The sequence below is a fragment of the Canis lupus genome, chromosome 11 (assembly GCF_003254725.2).
Source record: "Canis lupus dingo isolate Sandy chromosome 11, ASM325472v2, whole genome shotgun sequence".
Classification (NCBI taxonomy): domain Eukaryota; kingdom Metazoa; phylum Chordata; class Mammalia; order Carnivora; family Canidae; genus Canis; species Canis lupus.
In genome coordinates, this window is record NC_064253.1 from 66,411,571 (window position 1) to 66,430,843 (window position 19,273).

Sequence of the window (19,273 nt, forward strand, 5' to 3'; positions counted from 1 at the left end):
TTTATTTATGGAGACTCATCTTGACAAAGCTAGAATTGAAGATCTATAGGAAAGTTGGGCTTTTTAGACTGGGACAGTTGGTTGTCCACATTGAAAAGAATGTAATTGGATCCCTACCTCAACTCATACATAAAAGTTAATTCTAGGTAGGTTAAAGACTAGTATTTAAAAAATAAACCATAAATTGTTTGAAAGACAAATTAATACAGTGTGGTTAGGGAAGGATTTTTTGTTTTAAACACAAAGCATTGGCTATAAAAGAAAAGATTCATAAATTCTACATGAAAATGAAGAATTTCTACTCGTCAAAAGATATAGGGGCACCTGAGTGGCACAGTTGGTTAAGCATCTGACTTTGGCTCAGGTCATGATCTCAGGGTTGTGAAATGGAACGTTGAGTCATCATCGTGGTCATTGGGCACCCTCTTCAGTGGGGAGTCTGCTCTCCCTCTGCCCCTTCCGCCGCTCATTCATTCATTCTCTCTCTCTCAATAAATAAATAAAATCTTTAAAAAAAAGGGACACCTGAGTGGCTCAGCATTTGAGCATCTGCCTTGGCTCATGGGATCCAGGATCGAGTTCCTCATTGGGCTTCCTGCGGGAGCGTGCTTCTCCCTCTGCCTGTGTCTCTGCCTCTATTGGTGTCTCTCATGAATAAATAAATACATCTTTAAAAAAAAAAGGACACTATCAAGGTGTAGTGAAAAGGCAAGCCACAAATGAGAAGATTTTTAAAGTACATATGATTTATAAATACATGTACTACGCATATTTAAATATGTAGATATATATGACTTTGCATTTACATATATGAATACAGTTTTGGTAAAGTTTATTTTTAGTAATCTCTATACCCAGTGTGGGGCTTGAGTGAGCCAGCCAACTGCCCCAGTGTATGAATATTTACATAGTTTTATAATTTACATTTAAATATTTATAATTAATCTATACACTTTATTTTAAATATAATTTATGAATCGTTTGTAATATTAAGATGAACAAAACTGATAGGAATTATAAAGAAGAACATGACTGTTAACATATAAAAATTAGCCTTATTAGTAATCAGGGAAATGTAATTAAAACAACACTGAGATACCATTTCCATTTCATATCTATCAAATTGGCAAAAATTTTTTTTTGGCAAAAATTTTAAATATCTGACATTAAATGTTGGGGAAATGTGGAGCTATGCTGCTAGTAGGAATATTAACTGCTTTGGAAAGAGGTTTGGCATTACTTGGGAAAGTTGAACTTCAGTGTTTCAATTATCTGTTGCTGTTTAGCAAATACTCCAAAACGTAATGGTTTATTTTTATTTGTTTTTTAGAAGATTTTTATTCCTCCATTCATGAGAGACAGAGAGAGAGAGAGAGAGAGAGAGGCAGAGACACAGGCAGAGGGAGAAGCAGGCTCTCCAAACCTGATGTGGGACTCAGTCCAGGGGAGACACAGAGAGACAGATACGATATAGGCAGAGTGGAGAAGCAGGCTCCCTCCAGGGAGCCTGATGTGGGACTTGATCCCAAGACCCCAGGATCACGCTCTGAGTCAAAGGCAGACGTTCAACCGCTGAGCCACCCAGGCACCCCATAAAACATAATGTTTTAAAACAACAGTGATTTTTTTTTTTATTATCCACAGTTCTTGAGTTAACTGGGTTTTTCTGCTCTGTATACTCTAAATTGAGGTCATTGATACAGTTGCATTTAGCTGAGTCCTTAGCTGGGGCTGAAACATCCTAAACAGCCTCTCACCCTCCAGGGCCTCTCTCACTTGACCTGTCATCATTTGGTAATTTGTTCCACTCTGTATCATAGCATCTCGCTACGGAGAGAGACAGTGGAGACTGCCAGCCACCTTACAGTGTGGGGTTGGAAATCAGAATATCACTTTCATTACATTCTATTGCTCAAAAAAAAGTCAAAAAGCTAACCCAGACTCAAGGGGAAGGGAAAAATACATTCTTCCTCTTGATGAAAGGAATGCCAAAGGACTTGTGGCGATGCTTGATCTACAACAGTAGCCTGTAATCCAGCAGCTTCACCAATAGGTTTATATGCCCTAGAGAAACTCTTGCACATGTGACTGGAAAAAGTGAACAAGAATATTTTTAGCAACATTGTTTGTAATAGACAAAAAAAGAAAACTGGAAACCATCACCCAAATCTATAAATAGTAGAACAAATAGACAATTTGTAGTATGCTCATATGCAGATACTACGTATTAATTAAAATAATATAGTTATCTGCACCAACATGGATAAATCTCCACACAATGTTTTGTGAAAGAAGTAAATCCTACAGTTCCATACTGTATGAATCCATTATATAAAGTTCAGTTAAAATTAAATAATGTATTGGGATGCCTGGGTGGCTCAGTGGTTGAGCATCTGACTTTGGCTCATGTGGTAATCCTGGGGTCTTGGGATCAAGTCCCACATCAGGCTTCCCGAAGGGAGCCTGCTTCTCCCTCTGCCTATATCATATCTGCCTCTTTGTGTCTCTCATGAATAAATAAATAAAATCTAAAAAAAAAAAGACACTTTTTTTAAAAAATTAAAGTGTATTACTTAGACATTGGTTAGGCAAGCATTTTTTTTTTTTAAGTGATCTCTGTGCCCAATATGGGGCTTGAACTCCCGACCCCAAGATCAAGAGTTACAATGCTGTACTGATTGAACCAGCCAGGCACCCCAGGCAAGCTTTTCCTGAAAAGGGCCAGATAGTAAATATTTTAGGCTTCATAGGTGAGAGGCAAAATTGGAGGTAGTATGTAGGCAATGAAATGTGTATGTAATGTATGTATAAGTGTATCTATATATATCTAAGACAATGCATAATGAGAAAACCAATTTCCACAATATTTTTTATTAGTGAAATTCAAAAGAAGAACAGTTTTTTTGGCAATACAATGAGAAGAATGAAATTCTTTTTGCGGAGGAAGAGAGGGTTTATTAGTGTCCTAGGGCTGCCATAACAAAGTACAAGTTGAGTGGCTGCAAACTAATTCTCTCACAGTTCCGGAGGCTAGATGTCTCAAATCTAAAATCAGGGTGTCAGCCAGAATATTCTCCCCTGAAATTCTGGGTAGAAATCTTCCTTGCCTCTTCCACAGTGTGAGAGAGCTTCTGGTGACAGCCAGCAATTCTTTGCATTCTTACCTTGCATCACTCCAATCTCTCCCTCCTTCATCAGATGGTATTCTTGTATGTGGATCTTTTTTTTTTTAATTTTTATTTATTTATGATAGTCACAGAGAGAAAGAGAGAGAGGCAGAGACACAGGCAGAGGGAGAAGCAGGCTCCATGCACCGGAAGCCCGATGTGGGATTCGATCCCGGGTCTCCAGGATCGCGCCCTGGGCCAAAGGCAGGCACCAAACCACTGCGCCACCCAGGGATCCCTTGTATGTGGATCTTTACATAGTCTTCTCTCCTCGTTTCCAGTCATACTGAATTAAAGGCCCACCCGACTCCAATATGTCCTCATCTTATCTAATTACATCTGCAACAATTCTCTTTCTAAATAAGGTCACATCCTGGGGTACTAGAGCTTAGCACTTCAGCATATCCTTTTGGGTAGGTACAACTCAAGACACAGCAGGGAGGTAATGTTTGGCTTCATCGGGGTTCAAAATTAGTGTTCCTTATCATCAAATTGATCATAAATGTTCATCTGTAAAAGCTATTCTTAGTTTTAGGACTATATACAAACAGATGGAGGGTCAGATTTGGCCCTTAGGTTAGGCATAGAGGTGTTGGTATAAGAAATAGTAAAAAACAAAACAAAAAAACGGGAATAAAGGAATAGACTAGTGCCTTATGGAGAATTGGTAATATTCCTGTTTCTCTTTCTTACAACTCATTTTATTCTTTATATATATATATATATTAGTTTACATGCTTTTTGTATGTTTGCTGTATTTCACTAATAATAGTCACCACCTCTTGGTCTCTTCCCTTCTCCACTCCCCGGCTTTCCTACCAAAACATTTATTTCTTACTTTAAAACCCTTCCCCATGTTCCCTCTGATCTTTTCTGAGGTGTAAATCCTATAGATCTTGGCAGGAACCTTATGTTTTTATTGGTTAACGAGTCTGTGTAGTTATACTCCCCTATCTCTTTATGATTGTCACTTTCACTGTATTTACCCTCCTCAGAGAAGGTTTTGTTTTTGTTTTTTAAGTAGGCTCCATGCCCAGCATGAAGCCCAACAGGGGCTTAAACTTAGGACCCTGAGATCAAGAACTGAGCTGAGATAAAAAGTCAGATGCTTAACCGACTGAGCCACCCAAGTGCCCCAGCACAATCAATTTTAAAACCTTTTCATCATCTTCGAAAAAGGCCCTACACTCCTTAGCTATCAACTCCAACCCCCTCCACCCCTAGTCCTCAGCAGCCACCATCCCTGTGACTCAGATTACCTTTTCTGGACATTTCGTATAAGTGGAATCGTACAGTCTATGGTCCTTTGTGACTGGCTTCTTTCACTTAGCATAATGTTTTCAGGGTTCATCCATGTAGCATGGATCAGTACTTCTTTTTATTGTTGAATATATTCCTTTGTGGATATACTGCAATTAAGCAATTAACTTAATCAGGGAATTAAGTAATTAACTTAATAAATAAATAAAGCTTTTATTTATTTATTCATGAGAGACACAGAGAGAGGCAGAGACATAGGTAGAGGGAGAAGCAGGCTCCATGCAGGGAGCCTGACGTGGGACTCGATCCTGGGACTCCAGGACCACGCCCTGAGTCAAAGGCAGGTGCCAAACCGCTGAGCCACCCAGGGATCCCCTCAGTTATAATAATTTATAAATCATTGTGCAGTGGCAGTATTACAGAGCTATTTGCTGTCAGGGAGGGAGGGTGGTTTAGAGAAAGTTTTAGAGGAGAAAACACATAATGTGAAAAGATGCAGAAGTTTCCTCTTACTAATAATAATAAGTAAATAAAACTTGAGGTTTCTCATGAGGTCATATTTGTTCTGTTGTAGGAAGCTAGCAGGATGTACAGTTTTTATCACAGGTGCAAGCCGTGGCATTGGCAAAGCTATTGCATTGAAAGCAGCAAAGGATGGAGCAAACATTGTCATTGCTGCGAAGACTACACACGCACACCCCAAGCTTCCAGGCACAATCTTTACTGCTGCTGAAGAAAGTGAGTGAATGTGACCATGCCATTTCGTGACATGTCCTAACCATGGTTTCAATACATAGAGAATTTGCGGGAGAGTTTAATTTTAGCTATTTGAAAGCTACTCTGAAAATAATTTTATCTGGTTAAAGAAGTTTTGTCACCTTAGAGCACTGATTCAGGAACTTTTTTCCCAGCACTTTTTTTTTTTTTTTAAAGATTTTTATTTATTTGAGAGAGAGAGAGAGAGAAAGCACAGAGGGAGAGAGAGGAGAAGCAGATTCCCCACTGAGCAGGGAGCTCAATGCGGGGCTCTATCCCAGGACCCCCGGTATCATGACATGAATTGAAGGTAGACACTTAACTAACTGAGCCACCCAGGCGCCCCCAGCATTTTTGAATGATGTGAGAGACTCCCCTTAAAAATTATGTCTCTTGAGGGCAGTGATTCTTGGATCTGTGCAGAGAATAGGGAATAGGGGGAGTGGAAATGAGAAGCGGATGAGGTAAACACTTTGAAAAAGCTCTCCATTCTATTTATTCTGTGCTATTTGAAACTCATTGTCTTAATACTTTTGGTTCACAAATAATTATCAAGTGCTTATATTCAAGGCATTGTGCACTAGGCATAGTATCAGGAAGGAGGGCTTAAAATTCAACTTCAAGGGCAGCCCTGGTGGCACAGCGGTTTAGCGCCGCCTGCAGCCCTGGGTGTGGATTCTGGAGACCCAGGGTCGAGTCCAATGTCAGGCTCCCTGCATGGAGCCTGCTTCTCCTTCTGCCTGTGTCTCTGCCTCTCTCTCTCTTTCTCTGTGTCTCTTATGAATAAATAGATAAAATCTTTAAAAAAAAATTCAACTTCAGTTAATATTGCTAGTTTTGTTAGTCATGTTAATAGCATCATGGTTATGTTAGGGGAACACATATGAGGTATTTATAAATAAGATGATACCTGGGTTTTGTTTTAAAATACACACCAGCCAAAAACAGGATTGGGGGTAAAAAAAAATTAAACAAGGGGCCCCTGGGTGGCTCAGTTGGTTGAGCATTTGCTCTTTGCTTGGGTCATGGTCCAGGGGTCCTGGGATGAAGTCCCACATTAGGTTTCCTGCTCAGCAGGGAGTCTGCTTCTCCCTCTCCCCCTCCCCTTGCTCATTCTTGTGCACTCTCTCTCTCTCTCTGAAATGAATAAATAGGGGATCCCTGGGTGGCTCAGCAGTTTGGTGCCTGCCTTTGGCCCAGGGCATGATCCTGAAGTCCCAAGATCGAGTCCCACATCAGGCTCCCTGTGTGGAGCCTGCTTCTCCCTCTGTCTATGTCTCTGCCTCTCTCTCTCTCTCTCTCTGTGTCTCTCATGAATAAATAAATAAAATCTTAAAAAAAATGAAATGAATAAATAATCTTTTAAAAACTTAACTGTCAGAGCATTGACAATCATTGAAGATAGGTGATAGATTAATGGTAATTTATTATACTCTTTATGTTTTTGCATATTTCTTGAAATTTCATGATAAAGGTTTTTATTTTTATGTTTATTTTTTAAAGATTTATTTATTCATGATAGACATATATGTAGAGAGAGAGAGGCAGAGACACAGGAGGAGGGGTAAGCAGGCCCGTGCCGGGAGCCTGACATGGGACTCGATCCTGGGACTCCAGGATCGTGCCCTGGGCCAAAGGCAGACGCGAAACCACTGAGCCACCCAGGATCCCCCATGATAAAGGTTTTTAAAATTAACTTCCTTTTTTCTTTTTTCAATTATTATTATTATTTTTTTAAGATTTTACGTATTTATTCATGAGACACACACACACAGAGGCAGAGACACAGGCAGAGGGAAAAGCAGGTTCCATGCAGGGAGCCCGATGTGAGACTCCATCCTGGGATTCCAGGGTCATGACCTGAGCTGAAGGCAGACTCTCAACCGCTGAGCCACCCAGGTGGGCGTCCCAACTTCCTTTTTTTCTTAGCTTTTAAGAGAATTTTTAAAAATTACCTTTTTATTTTTTATTTTTTGTTTTTTTAAAGATTTATTTATTTATTTTAGGGAAAGAGCTCATGAGAGTGGGGAAGAGGTAGAGAGAGAGAGAATCCTCAGACTCCCTGCTGAGCATTGATTCTGAGCAGGGCTTGTTCCATGACCCATCACATCATGACCCAAGCTGAAACCAAGAGCCACCCTGACACTCCCCTCCCTTTTTTCTCATTTTTTTTTTAAATTTTTATTTATTTATGATAGTCACAGAGAGAGAGAGAGAGGCAGAGACATAGGCAGAGGGAGAAGCAGGCTCCATGCACCGGGAGCCCGACGTGGGATTCGATCCTGGGTCTCCAGGATCGCACCCTGGGCCAAAGGCAGGCACTAAACCGCTGCGCCACCCAGGGATCCCTTTCTCATTTTTTAAATAGAGTTGGTCTCTGTAGTTTGAGGCTAGATATGGATTAGTCTGTTCTACTGTGGGGTGGAGTCACTAGTAGTTATAAGAACATAGTTATTTTTATTGGTTTTCTGAAAATAAGGTGCTTATTTGATTCATATTAAAATGAAAAGTTTAGTATTTGAATGCCTCAGTGCTTTTTTGTTTGTTTATCCTTTGTAGTTGAAGCAGCTGGAGGAAAGGCCTTGCCATGTTCTGTTGATGTGAGAGATGAACAGCAAATCAGTAATGCAGTGGAGAAAGCAGTGGAGCGATTTGGAGGTAGTGCCTTAATTCTGAAATAATTATTGAATATTGTAACTATACATTTTAAAAAATTGTCTTAATCTCCTTAGTCTTTGGAGTATAACCAGGTAATGAGTATTTGCTTATGTAGAGATGCAGCTTAAAACCATCTGATGACTTTGTTGTTGATAAAAATTATTTTGAATAATATAACACATCTATCATTCAAAATAAGGTTAGGCCCTTGACAATAATATATCTAACCAACTAGTTTGGTTAGATCACATCCTCTTGCCTCTCTTTAATTAATGTAACCATCATTTGATAACTTTCTGAGATTTATTGGATAAAGTGTAGATAACCTACTGGCATTCAAGATATTTTATGTTCTGATCTCAACACTTTTTGGTCCCCTTTTTTTTCTCTGCCCCTATATAAACACTTTATTCTTCCCCAAATAGTTTACTTCCTTATCCTTGCCTTGAAGTTTTTGCCTCTTAACTTTTTCTCTTCTCCATCCTGAGTCTTCTTTAGTGCCCATCTCTGCATCTCCAGTCCTACCTGAAATGTTCCCTTCTCTATCTTTTGAAATCCCAGCTTTCTGTGGTTAAATCTCATCTCCTTCATGAAGCCGATTTCCTCACCATGCCAACTAATCAGAAGTGTATTTTTCTTTCTCTGAATTCCTAAAACATGCCTTTGATCCTTGTACTATTTTATTTTTTTAAAAGATTTGTTTTATTTTACAGAGGGGGAGGGGCAGAGAGAGAGAGAGAGAAAATCTCAGACTCCCCACTGAGGGTGGAGCCTAACATGGGGTTTGATCTCACAACCCTGAGATCCTGGCCTGAGCTAAAATCAAAAGTAGGATGCTTGGCTGACTGAGCCACCCAGGCGCCCCTGTTAAACTACTTTAGATCTTAGTATTTTTTGTCCTCAATTAGTTCATAAACTTTTACAAGGCAGGTGTTGGGGGTTGAGCTAAAGCTTTAATGGTATTATAGCAAGGTACCTGGCTGTGTCCAAATCCTGCCCAAACTATTGCCACTCTTCCCTGTTCCTCCCATAATATTGCAGAGACTATATGTATGTACATGTGGAAGATAGTGACCAGTGGGGAAAAGAGATATTTTATTGTTAGCATGGCTTGTACTTATAATCTTTGGTGCAGAATGCTGTGTTATAAATGACTGGGAAAAATAAATGAATGAATGAATGAATGAATGAATGAATGAATGAATGACTGGAGCACAGAGTTTTGCCTCAGGTGGGGCCACTATCTTTAAATCCAAAGTCTCAGAGTGCCTGGGTGGCTCAGGTGGGCTCAGGTCAAGCCCCATATTGGTTCCTGGCTCAGTGGTTCCTCCCTCTTTTTGTGCCCCCTCCCTCCGCCACCCCCCCTTCTGCAAGTATGTGCAGGTGTTTCTCTGTCTCTCAAATAAATAAAAATCTTTAAAAAAAAATCCAAAGTCTTACCCCTAGCTGACAAAGTAATGTGAATGCCCATGTGAGAAGAGGAGAGAGAATGTAAAATTGCTTTTTTCTTACTGATGGGACCACAAGTGTGGAAGAGAAAGGAGAGGAAGCCACATACATGTGCAGGACCTTTTATCTAAAATGTCTTCACCTGCTAGTAAAAGTGACCAATTAGTGTTAATTAAGATTTGACCTTATTTAAACATTTCTAGGGAAGAATTAAGGGAGAAAGAAGATGGGGTAGATAGGGGCTTTACCTTTCTCTATAATCATTCAGTGTTATTTTTTTCTGTTGATCCATTGTGTGCATCAACTGAGGGTAAGTTTATCCTTCCAGGAGAATGAGATCATCAGTTATGGGGGAAGGGGCTGCCACCACCTTTGTCTAAGCCCTACTATCCTTCCTTCTGTCCTATAATTCTGGAGAATGTGAGCAGTCCAAATATTGTCAGGATTGTCCCAAGAAACCTCTGAATTGGGTCAAGACAGGACATAAAAGATACTCAAAAAAGTTATACAGGCCTAGAATTCACCCCCTGTTTGACTTCCCATCTTTTTTTTTTTTTTTTCTTTCTTCAGTCTTTATTTTATTTTATTTTTTTTTTTACCAAATGCTGCCTTTTTTTTTTTTTATTGGTGTTCAATTTACTAACATACAGAATAACACCCAGTGCCTGTCACCCATTCACTCCCACCCCCCGCCCTCCTCCCCTTCTACCACCCCTAGTTCGTTTCCCAGAGTTAGCAGTCTTTACGTTCTGTCTCCCTTTCTGATATTTCCCACACATTTCTTCTCCCTTCCCTTATATTCCCCAAATGAATGAGAACATATAATGTTTGTCCTTCTCCGACTGACTTACTTCACTCAGCTGACTTCCCATCTTGAATTCTATTCTTGATAACTCTGTCTATCCTGGGTCACCAGAAAGTTATACATTATATAGTACATGATGGCAAAGCCGAGTAACATGCTAGAGTGTCCAAATGGAAAGTACCTCCACTTGCCAGTATTGGGCTCTTACAGAGAAATTGAAGTCTCAAAAATTATTATTTTTTAAAGATTTTATTTATTTATTCACAAGAAACAGAGAGAGAGGCAGAGACATAGGTAGACAGAGAAGTAGGCTCCATGCAGGGAGCCCAGTGTGGGACTCGATCCTGGGACTCCAGATCACGCCCTGGGCCGAAGGCAGGTGCTAAACTGCTGAGCCACCCAGGCGTCCTGAAATCTCAAAAATTAATTTCTTCTTGTTAGCACAGAGAACTTAAGGACCCAAATTGAAATATCTTGGAAGAATTAAAGCCCAGAAATTTCTGCTTTCCAATTTTCTTTCTCTGTTTTATCCCAGCCAAAGAGCTTTCATTCAGAAACATGGGTAGTCTGGATTTAAAAATTATTTTCACAGGTCTTTGCTACTTGGGAAGGCAACTTTCATTATGTTCATTCTAAAGAGTTGGTAGTCACAGGATTTAGAACTCATCTCAGATATACAGGTGATTTACTTGAGTTTTGTTATAACAAAGCTGTACAATGTAATATAGTTGGTTGAATCCAAAGTTATTCGAAGGACACATTTTTTTTTTTTAATTTTTATTTATTTATGATAGTCACACAGAGAGAGAGAGAGAGAGAGAGAGAGGCAGAGACATAGGCAGAAGGAGAAGCAGGCTCCATGCACCGGGAGCCCGACGTGGGATTCGATCCCGGGTTTCCAGGATTGTGCCCTGGGCCAAAGGCAGGCGCCAAACCGCTGCGCCACCCAGGGATCCCCGAAGGACACATTTTAAAATATTAGCAACACAGACTTTATACAAAAGAATATAGAAATTGGGGACTGAAAATGTGATGAAGATTTTAAAATACTACATATGAAGAAAGGGTGCTTATGACTAAAATGTTATAGTGAGTATAACAGCCTTATTTATACGATTATCTACATATTGTGAGAGAGAGGCATGGCAAAGTTAAGGGGATAACAAAAAATGTTTATTGCAATGGTGTAACCCCAGCAGAAGTTGTCATATTTTTATTTGATGGAATATTAAATGCTATTTATTTATTTATTTATTTTAAATATTTTATTTATTAGAGACAGAGAGAGAGAGGGGCAGAGATACAGGCAGAGGGAGAAGCAAGCTCCATGCAGGGAGCCTGATGTGGACTCCATTCCAGGTCTCCAGGATCATGCCCTGGGCTGAAGGCGGCGCTAAACTGCTAAGCCACCCGGCTGCCCTTAAGTGCCCTTTAAAAAGAATTATGAATCATGTAGAAATAGAAGTGTTTAAGATACTTTTGTATTTTTACTATATTCATTTAACATTTTTTAACAAAACTTGTAACCAAACTTTTAAACAAAATATGTTACATATAGAGAGACTGTAACAGAATATGCATAAATAATGATTCTAGATTAATTTTATTTTGTGTATGAATTACTTAAACTTTGATGATTTGCCTAGAATTGAAAATTCACTCTAGGTCTTTTCTCTTTTCCCAGTTCCCAAGGCCAGGAAGGACCCCTTTTATTTAAATAAGGGTCTTAGAGAGAAGGGAGACCTTGGAAGTAAGCTTGGAAGGAGAGAAGGCCTTGGAAAGATGCTAGGGAGGAGGGAAGGTTTTAAGGCAATTAACTTAAGGTTCTTGGAGGCAAGGAGGGAAGACCAGAAGGTAAGAGAACAAATAGAAATGGAAGCTACAAACTACCAAGGATTAATCCTCCTCGTATTTTCACATGGAGTTCTGGTAGTTGGCTTTCTCCATTTTGTTAGTGAAAATCATCAGGTCTTGCATTGGTGGGTTAGTCTTATTATCTAAAAGAAGTATTTGCGAACCAGCTTAGGGTTCAACTATATAGAATAAATGTTCTTCTGTTATAAAATTTAAATTATGTTAACAGGAAATGTATTATTTGAAAACAGGAATTGATATTTTGGTGAATAATGCCAGTGCTATTAGCTTGACCAATACATTGGAAACACCTACGAAGAGAGTCGATTTGATGATGAATGTCAACACCAGAGGCACCTATCTGACGTAAGTTAGAGTGGTTGGGGAGAACCTTATAGTGTGTTCTCAGAGCACTAGTTGTAAACAGATTTGCACCAGAATAATAATACAGCTTAAAACCTAGTCATTTATGGAGCACCTGGATGGTAAGGTCGGTTAAGTGTTTCCGCTCAGGTCCTGATCTCAGGGTCATGAGATCAAGCCCCATATGATGGGCTCTGTGCTCAGCATGGAGACTGATTCAGACTCTCACTTCTTCTCCCTCTACTCCTCCCTGCTGGGTACGCAAGCTCATGCTCTCACACATACATGCATTCTCTCTCTCAAATAAATAAATATTTAAAAATAAATGAATGAATGAATAAAACCTAGTCAGTTATTATAAAGGACTAAAAGTGCTCTAAATCAGTAAATAGTATTTTATTTTGTTTTTAAGATTTTTAAAAAATTTATACATTAGAGAGCGAGAGCATGTGTGCACAGCAGGGGGGGTTGGGAGCGAGGGAGAAGCAGACTCCCTGCTGAGCAGGGAGCCGATTGTGGGGCTCCATTCCAGGACCCAGGGATTATGACATAAGCTGAAGGCAGATGCTTAACCAACTGAGCCACTCAGGTGCCCCAGTAAATGGTATTTTAAGTAGTTTGATTCAGAGGCACCTAGGTGGATCAGTGGTTGAGCATCTCTCTGCATTTGGCTCAGGTTGTGATCCCGGGGTCCTGGGATCGAGTCCCACATCAGGCTTCCCATGGGGAGCCTGCTTCTCCCTCTGTCTATGTCTCTGCCTGTCTTTTTGTATCTCTCATGAATAAATAAATAAAATCTTAAAATAAATAAATAGTTTTATTCAGAGTCCCTTTTCTCTATGAATTTAATAAAGCCTATAGCTCAAGCATTTTCAAACATTTGCATGAATCAATATATACATACATAACAACTCTTCTGATTATTCAAATCAGCAGTAGTCTTTCCTTCCTCTGAAAAACACTGGTTGTAGTTATGTAAATAACAGGAACCTCATTATGAATCACATTTTTTTTTCATTTTTACTATTTTTAATTTTAATTCCTGTATAGTTAACATATAGTATTATGTTAGTTTCAAGTGTTTGTGAATCATATTTTAATGTAACAAAAGGCTAATGCTGTCTTCAGGAATATCAGGAAATAGAGAATACAGAATGAGACCAAATGTAGTCTCAATCTGTTCTGGATTGATCAGACAATCTAGTTGTTTTGTTTGTTTGTTTGTTTGTTTGTTTGTTTGTTTGTTAAGATTTTATTTATTCATGAGAGACAGAGGGAGAGAGGCAGAGGGAGAAGGAGAAGCAGGCTCCGCGCTGAGCAGGGAGCTCCATGCCGGGCTCATCCCAGGACCCCAGAATTGTGACCTGAGCTAAAGACAGATGCTTAACTGACTGAGCCACCCACATGCCTCCAGACAGCCCACTCTTTTTTGTCCATTTAAAAAATTTTTGTTTTAAGATTTTATTTATTTATTCATAGAGACAGAGAGAGAGAGGGAGAGACACAGGCAGAGGGAGAAGCAGGCTCTACGCAGGAAGCCCAGCATGGGATTCCATTTTCGGGTCTCCAGGATCACGGTCTGAGCTGAAGATGGCGCTAAACCGCTGAGCCACCTGGGCTGCCCCTTTTTTGTCCATTTTTTATCTGTTTATTTACCCTCAGGTTCTGTCATTTTTTTCATGTGGATGTAAGGAAAGATTAGCATAGAACTTGTTTGTCTGCTTTGTATGTATCTTCTATGTATTTGCTTCACATGTATACATAGAATCGGTGGTTGAAGGACCTTGGGCTTTGGAGTTAGACTCCTTTGAGTATGTGTTATCTATGACTTTGTGCAGGTAACTTCTTGCAGATTCTGTTTCCTCATTTGTTAAAATGGGATGATGAAGTAAGTCATAGGGTTGGCCATGAGGATTAAATGTAAACTTTGTTGTTAGTCTGAAAATCTATTTTGTTGGGTCTGCAAAACTGGGCCCTCACAATGTGAAACAATGTGTTTTTACTAGCTCCTTTATTAGTTCAGAATTTTATTAGTTGCCCATATGAAAATGATCAGATTTACACAAAAATCTGGAATTGTGGCTTTCTTGAAATGTTGGAAAACCTGGCTGCTGCAGCACACCCACGTGGCAGCAGTTAGCTGCTATAGCTGAGTGGCAGAGTATCAACTGCCTCATTACAGGCATTAGCATTAATTAGCCTTTTGTTATGTTACAGTGTGATTAATAGACACCTGAAGCTAAGGACAGACCATTTTCATCTTGTGTGCTTGTCCTTCTGTTTTTCTTAAAGAGGGAAGTAAAATATTTCTCATACCCATGTGTCTGTCTGAAGTGAGAAAATGAGACATATGCCAAGAGGGCCATATGTTCAAGTAAAATGAGTGAGAGCTTACTTCTTTATAGATGTGGGGCATATTTTTATAAATTCGTTATGTAAAGTATATATCGTTTTTGAATGGAAACCACAGTGAATCAAACCACAGTTAAGAACTATGGCAAACATACAGAAAAGATTGTGGTGAAAAACTTAAGTAGAAAAAGGACTAACACTTCAATAGGATTTGTGTTTATTTTCAAATAAAATAAGCAGTGCTGCTCTGTGATGCAGTCATGTGTTACATGAAGAAATTGTCTGGGCCTCAAAATCTTTTACAGATGGTAACTTTGTGAAAGAATTTTGATTAAATATAAACACTCATTTAGACAAGCATTTAAAAATATAAACCTAACCTAACTGTTGCTCAGCATGTTGAATTAAGGCTTAGAAGGACATGATTTGTGAAAGTTAAATCATTTGAGGTAATTTCGATTTTAAATGATGGAGCCACAGATCTAAATATTCTACTCACCAAGTTTTATTTATTTAAGGTATCGGCAGAATTTTGATGTGATTAAAAACACTTTTAGGCTAGTATTCATGACATGAGCATAGAAGTGACTTCTTAAATGTTGAGAAATGTCTTAGGATGTTTAATGTAGGGGATCCCTGGGTGGCGCAGCGGTTTGGCGCCTGCCTTTGGCCCAGGGCGCGATCCTGGAGACCCGGGATCGAATCCCACGTCGGGCTCCCGGTGCATGGAGCCTGCTTCTCCCTCTGCCTGTGTCTCTGCCTCTCTCTCTCTCTCTCTCTCTGTGTGTGACTATCATAAATAAAAAATTTATTTATTTTTTTTTTTTTAAAGATTTATTTATTTATGATAGACATAGAGAGAGAGAGAGGCAGAGACACAGGCAGAGGGAGAAGCAGGCTCCATGCACCGGGAGCCCGACGTGGGATTCGATCCCGGGTCTCCAGGATCGCGCCCTGGGCCAAAGGCAGGCGCCAAACCGCTGCGCCACCCAGGGATCCCCATAAATAAAAAATTTAAAAAAAGGATGTTTAATGTAGATTTGTCAAAATTGTGGTAACATAACTATAGACAGCGCTATTGCAATGGTCAGTGTTAACTTTAAGCTCTAATGGTCAGTGTTAGCTTTAAACTTACTAAACTAATGTAGAAATGTTTCACAGAGATGCAGAAATAATTTTGTTCATCATATTGTTCATTGGGAATTGCTCTTAATAAAAAGTTAAAAATGGACTATGTTATGAATTTTAAGGACTAAATGCATTTCTTTGGTTTGAACCACAGTTAAATGCTTTACTGATATGGACTACAAACATGATCATCTGCTCTGTTATAAGATTATGTGGCTATGATATATTGTTGAAGAGATTTTAGTTTTAATTTGAAAGAAATCAACTCTCTTTTGTCACCCATGAGAGAATTCCCAACTCAATTCCCATACAAAGATTGGATCAAAGACTTAGCTTTTTCAGTTGACATTATGACTAACATAAACACAAATGTCTGATTCTCATTGCTCATTCCTTGTGAAATTCTGTCTTTGGAAAGCCTGTTTGGCAAGAACAACCTGGCCCCTTTCCTGTACCATGATCGTTTTCCAAGAATGAAACTGATGGCTTAAACTACATTTCTGCAGTTGTCAGGTTTGAAGGTTCAGTTCAAAACAAAGCAAAAAAAAAAAAAAAAACCCTGATTTCAGACTATGAGCAAATGAACTAACCTTGTTCAGGTACCTTTCTCAATGAATACTGCTTGTGTAGTTGGAGAATTATAGATGGAACATATAAGCCATAGGGCATTCATGTACTAAAAACTAAATATGAGTACATTGAAGTAGCAGATCTACAAATATCTCTGGAGTAGTTACCCTAAAATAAAATTCTTTTTAAAAGCAAAAATTCTATTCATTGTTGAAAGTTCCTATATTTAGGAACAGTTTTGTTTTGTTTTTTTTTTTTTAATTTTAGGAGTTTTTTTTTTTAAGATTTTATTTATTTATTCATGAGAGATGCAGAGAGAGAGAGACAGAGAGGCAGAGACACAGGCAGAGGGAGAAGCAGTCTCCACACAGGGAGCCCGATGCAGGACTTGATCCCAGGTCTCCAGGATCACACTCTGGGCTGAAGGCGGCGCTAAACCACTGAGCCATAAGGGCTGCCCCCTGTTGTTGTTTTTAAAGTAGGCTCACACCCAACATGGGGCTTGAACTCATGACCCTGAGATCAAGAGTCACATGCTCTACCAACTGACACAGCCAGTTACCCCGGAACTAAATATTTTTCCCAGTTAAAGGCATATTGCAATGCCAAAAGAAAGACCTGCTGTTGACCTTTGGATCAAAGAAAAAGTGGCCAGTTTTTGGTTTCTATGTGAAAGTTCTAAGGTATTAAAGAGTAAATTGAGGGGCGTCTGCCCTTGGGCTCTGCTCATGCTGTCTCTGAAATAAATAAATAAGTAAATACATACATACCTTTAAAAATAAAAGAAAATTGATAAACATTTTGTTTTTATTTGGTGATACCCATATATTCATGGAGGGAAGCATAGATTGTTTTCTCAGGCAAGCTTGAGGAGTACCGTCAGGGAGAGCATGGGGGAAAGGCCCAAAGAACTGACCTTTTGGGAGGTTTCAGCAAGGATCTAGAGCTATTTCCTGATTCCTGGCACCCGGGGCCCTGTGACTTGTGTCACAGGTTTAGAGAAACAGGGTTGGAAGGCAGAGATGAGGTAGAAGGCAAACCCTTAGTTTGTGTTTTTAAGTTTTAATTAAATACAGAACCTCTAGTGTTATATGTGTTTGTATCGTGTTAAATACTTAACAGAAATTCAGTAATAAACTTTAATTGTATTTCTGAACAGTTTTTTTTTCCTGTACCCAGCTCACTTTATTCATTTACTCAAATGTCCCATAGGCATTTGAGCTTGTAACTCTAATTAAGTAAAATAATTATGTAATAGAAATAAGTGCAGTGCCTAGCCCACAGTAAATTTTCAGTAAGTTTAACTATTTAGCTGAAACTATTAGTATTTAAGTGTGGTGCTAATGGTCTTTAAAATGTAAAATTGGCCATGATGCTATTAAAAATGCAGCTGACTTAGGATTAGTAATGCTGAGGGTCAGGCAGGCAGAGTGCAGGTAGGAAGGTTTTGTCAGATAGATCAAAGAAGAAGCCCATGTTTATAATGTAAATGAAATGAGCTTTTTCCTTGGATGTAAAATGTAGTCATGGTCTTTTTGCCTGGAATAGATTTGATTTTTCCTGTTGAAATTTTGAGGTGCAGCTTCATTGTTTTAATGAATGTCAGCTGTAATAATGTTTGCCTCTCCCCAGCTCACCCCATGAAAGTGAAACACTTTTGGAAAGAAAAAACAATATATATAAAACCCTTTAGTGATGTTGATTGTATTTGGTTTCTAGACCTGAAAAGACCTTGCAGATGGTAGTAAGAATGTTGTACATTAGTTAATAAAAAAACTGACAGGAGAAGAATCAACTAGTTCAAAGTCCTAGAAATAGGGGATCCCTGGGTGGCGCAGCGGTTTAGTGCCTGCCTTTGGCCCAGGGCGCGATCCTGGAGACCCGGGATCGAGTCCCACGTCAGGCTCCCGGTGCATGGAGCTTGCTTCTCCCTCTGCCTGTATCTCTGCCTCTCTCTCTCTCACTGTGTGCCTATCATGAATTAAAAAAAAAAAAAAAAAAAAAGTCCTAGAAATAATTGAATGTGAAATAAAACTAAAAGCTAGTATTTTTTTCCTTTTTTTCTCTTTCTACTTCAAATACTTTAAAGCTATACAATTTTTAAGGTACAATATGCTCTAGTTTAATAACACAGTGTAGTTTAATCATTAATAAATTAAAAATAGGGGATCCCTGGGTGGCTCAGTGGTTTGGCACCTGCCTTTGGCCCAGGGCGTGATCCTGGAGTCCCGGGATCGAGTCCCACGTCGGGCTCCCGGCATGGAGCCTGCTTCTCCCTCCTCCTGTGTCTCTGTCTCTGTCTCTGTCTCTCTCTCTCTCTCTCTATCATAAATAAATAAAATCTTTTAAAAAATTAATTAATTAATTAATTAAAAATATTGAACCTGAGTTTTAAAAAAAATTAATTGCCTGCTATTTTGAACAGTTTCTTAAACATAAAAGCTAAGTTTTTTTTAAGATTTTCTTTTTTTTTTTTTTAAGATTTTATTTTTATTTATTTATTTATGAGAGCCAGAGAGAGAGAGAGAGAGAGGCAGAGACAAGGCAGAGGGAGAGGCAGGCTCCATGCTGAGAGCCCGATGTGGGACTTGATCCCCGGTCTCCAGGATCACGCCCTGGGCCGAAGGCGGGCGCCAAACCACTGCGCCACCCAGGGACCCCAAAAGCTAAGTTTTTATATGCAGTATGCCCGAAGGCATACTGTATTGCATATTGGTACAAATTAAATTTGGGAATGTATTAGGAGTTGTGTTATTAAATTACAGTCCCATCATAGTAGGAATACCAACCACACCTACTAAGATGAGATAAGCCAGCATATGTAATACTAATAATAGTAGTTGTTTATTTCATGTTTAACATATGCACTCTTTTAAATATTTCCTGTTTATCATCTCATTTTAATCCTTTG

The 19,273-nt window shown here is 39.1% G+C and overlaps 1 protein-coding gene across 4 annotated transcripts in view; it reads left to right on the plus strand.

Moving 5' to 3' along the window:
* Nucleotides 1-19,273, plus strand: part of HSDL2 (hydroxysteroid dehydrogenase like 2) — a 61,786-nt gene that overhangs the window by 4,367 nt on the left and 38,146 nt on the right. For 3 of the 4 annotated variants that reach the window (XR_003129959.3, XM_025432783.3, XM_049091914.1), the window contains exons 2-4: nt 5,002-5,165; nt 7,743-7,841; nt 12,201-12,315. Coding sequence is in view for 3 of the 4 variants with exons in the window: in XM_025432783.3 (XP_025288568.1) it covers nt 5,002-5,165; nt 7,743-7,841; nt 12,201-12,315 (378 nt within the window). In the remaining variant the exon portion in view is untranslated. The remainder of the gene's footprint in view (nt 1-5,001; nt 5,166-7,742; nt 7,842-12,200; nt 12,316-19,273) is intronic. The other variant, XM_025432784.3, reaches the window with a different exon arrangement.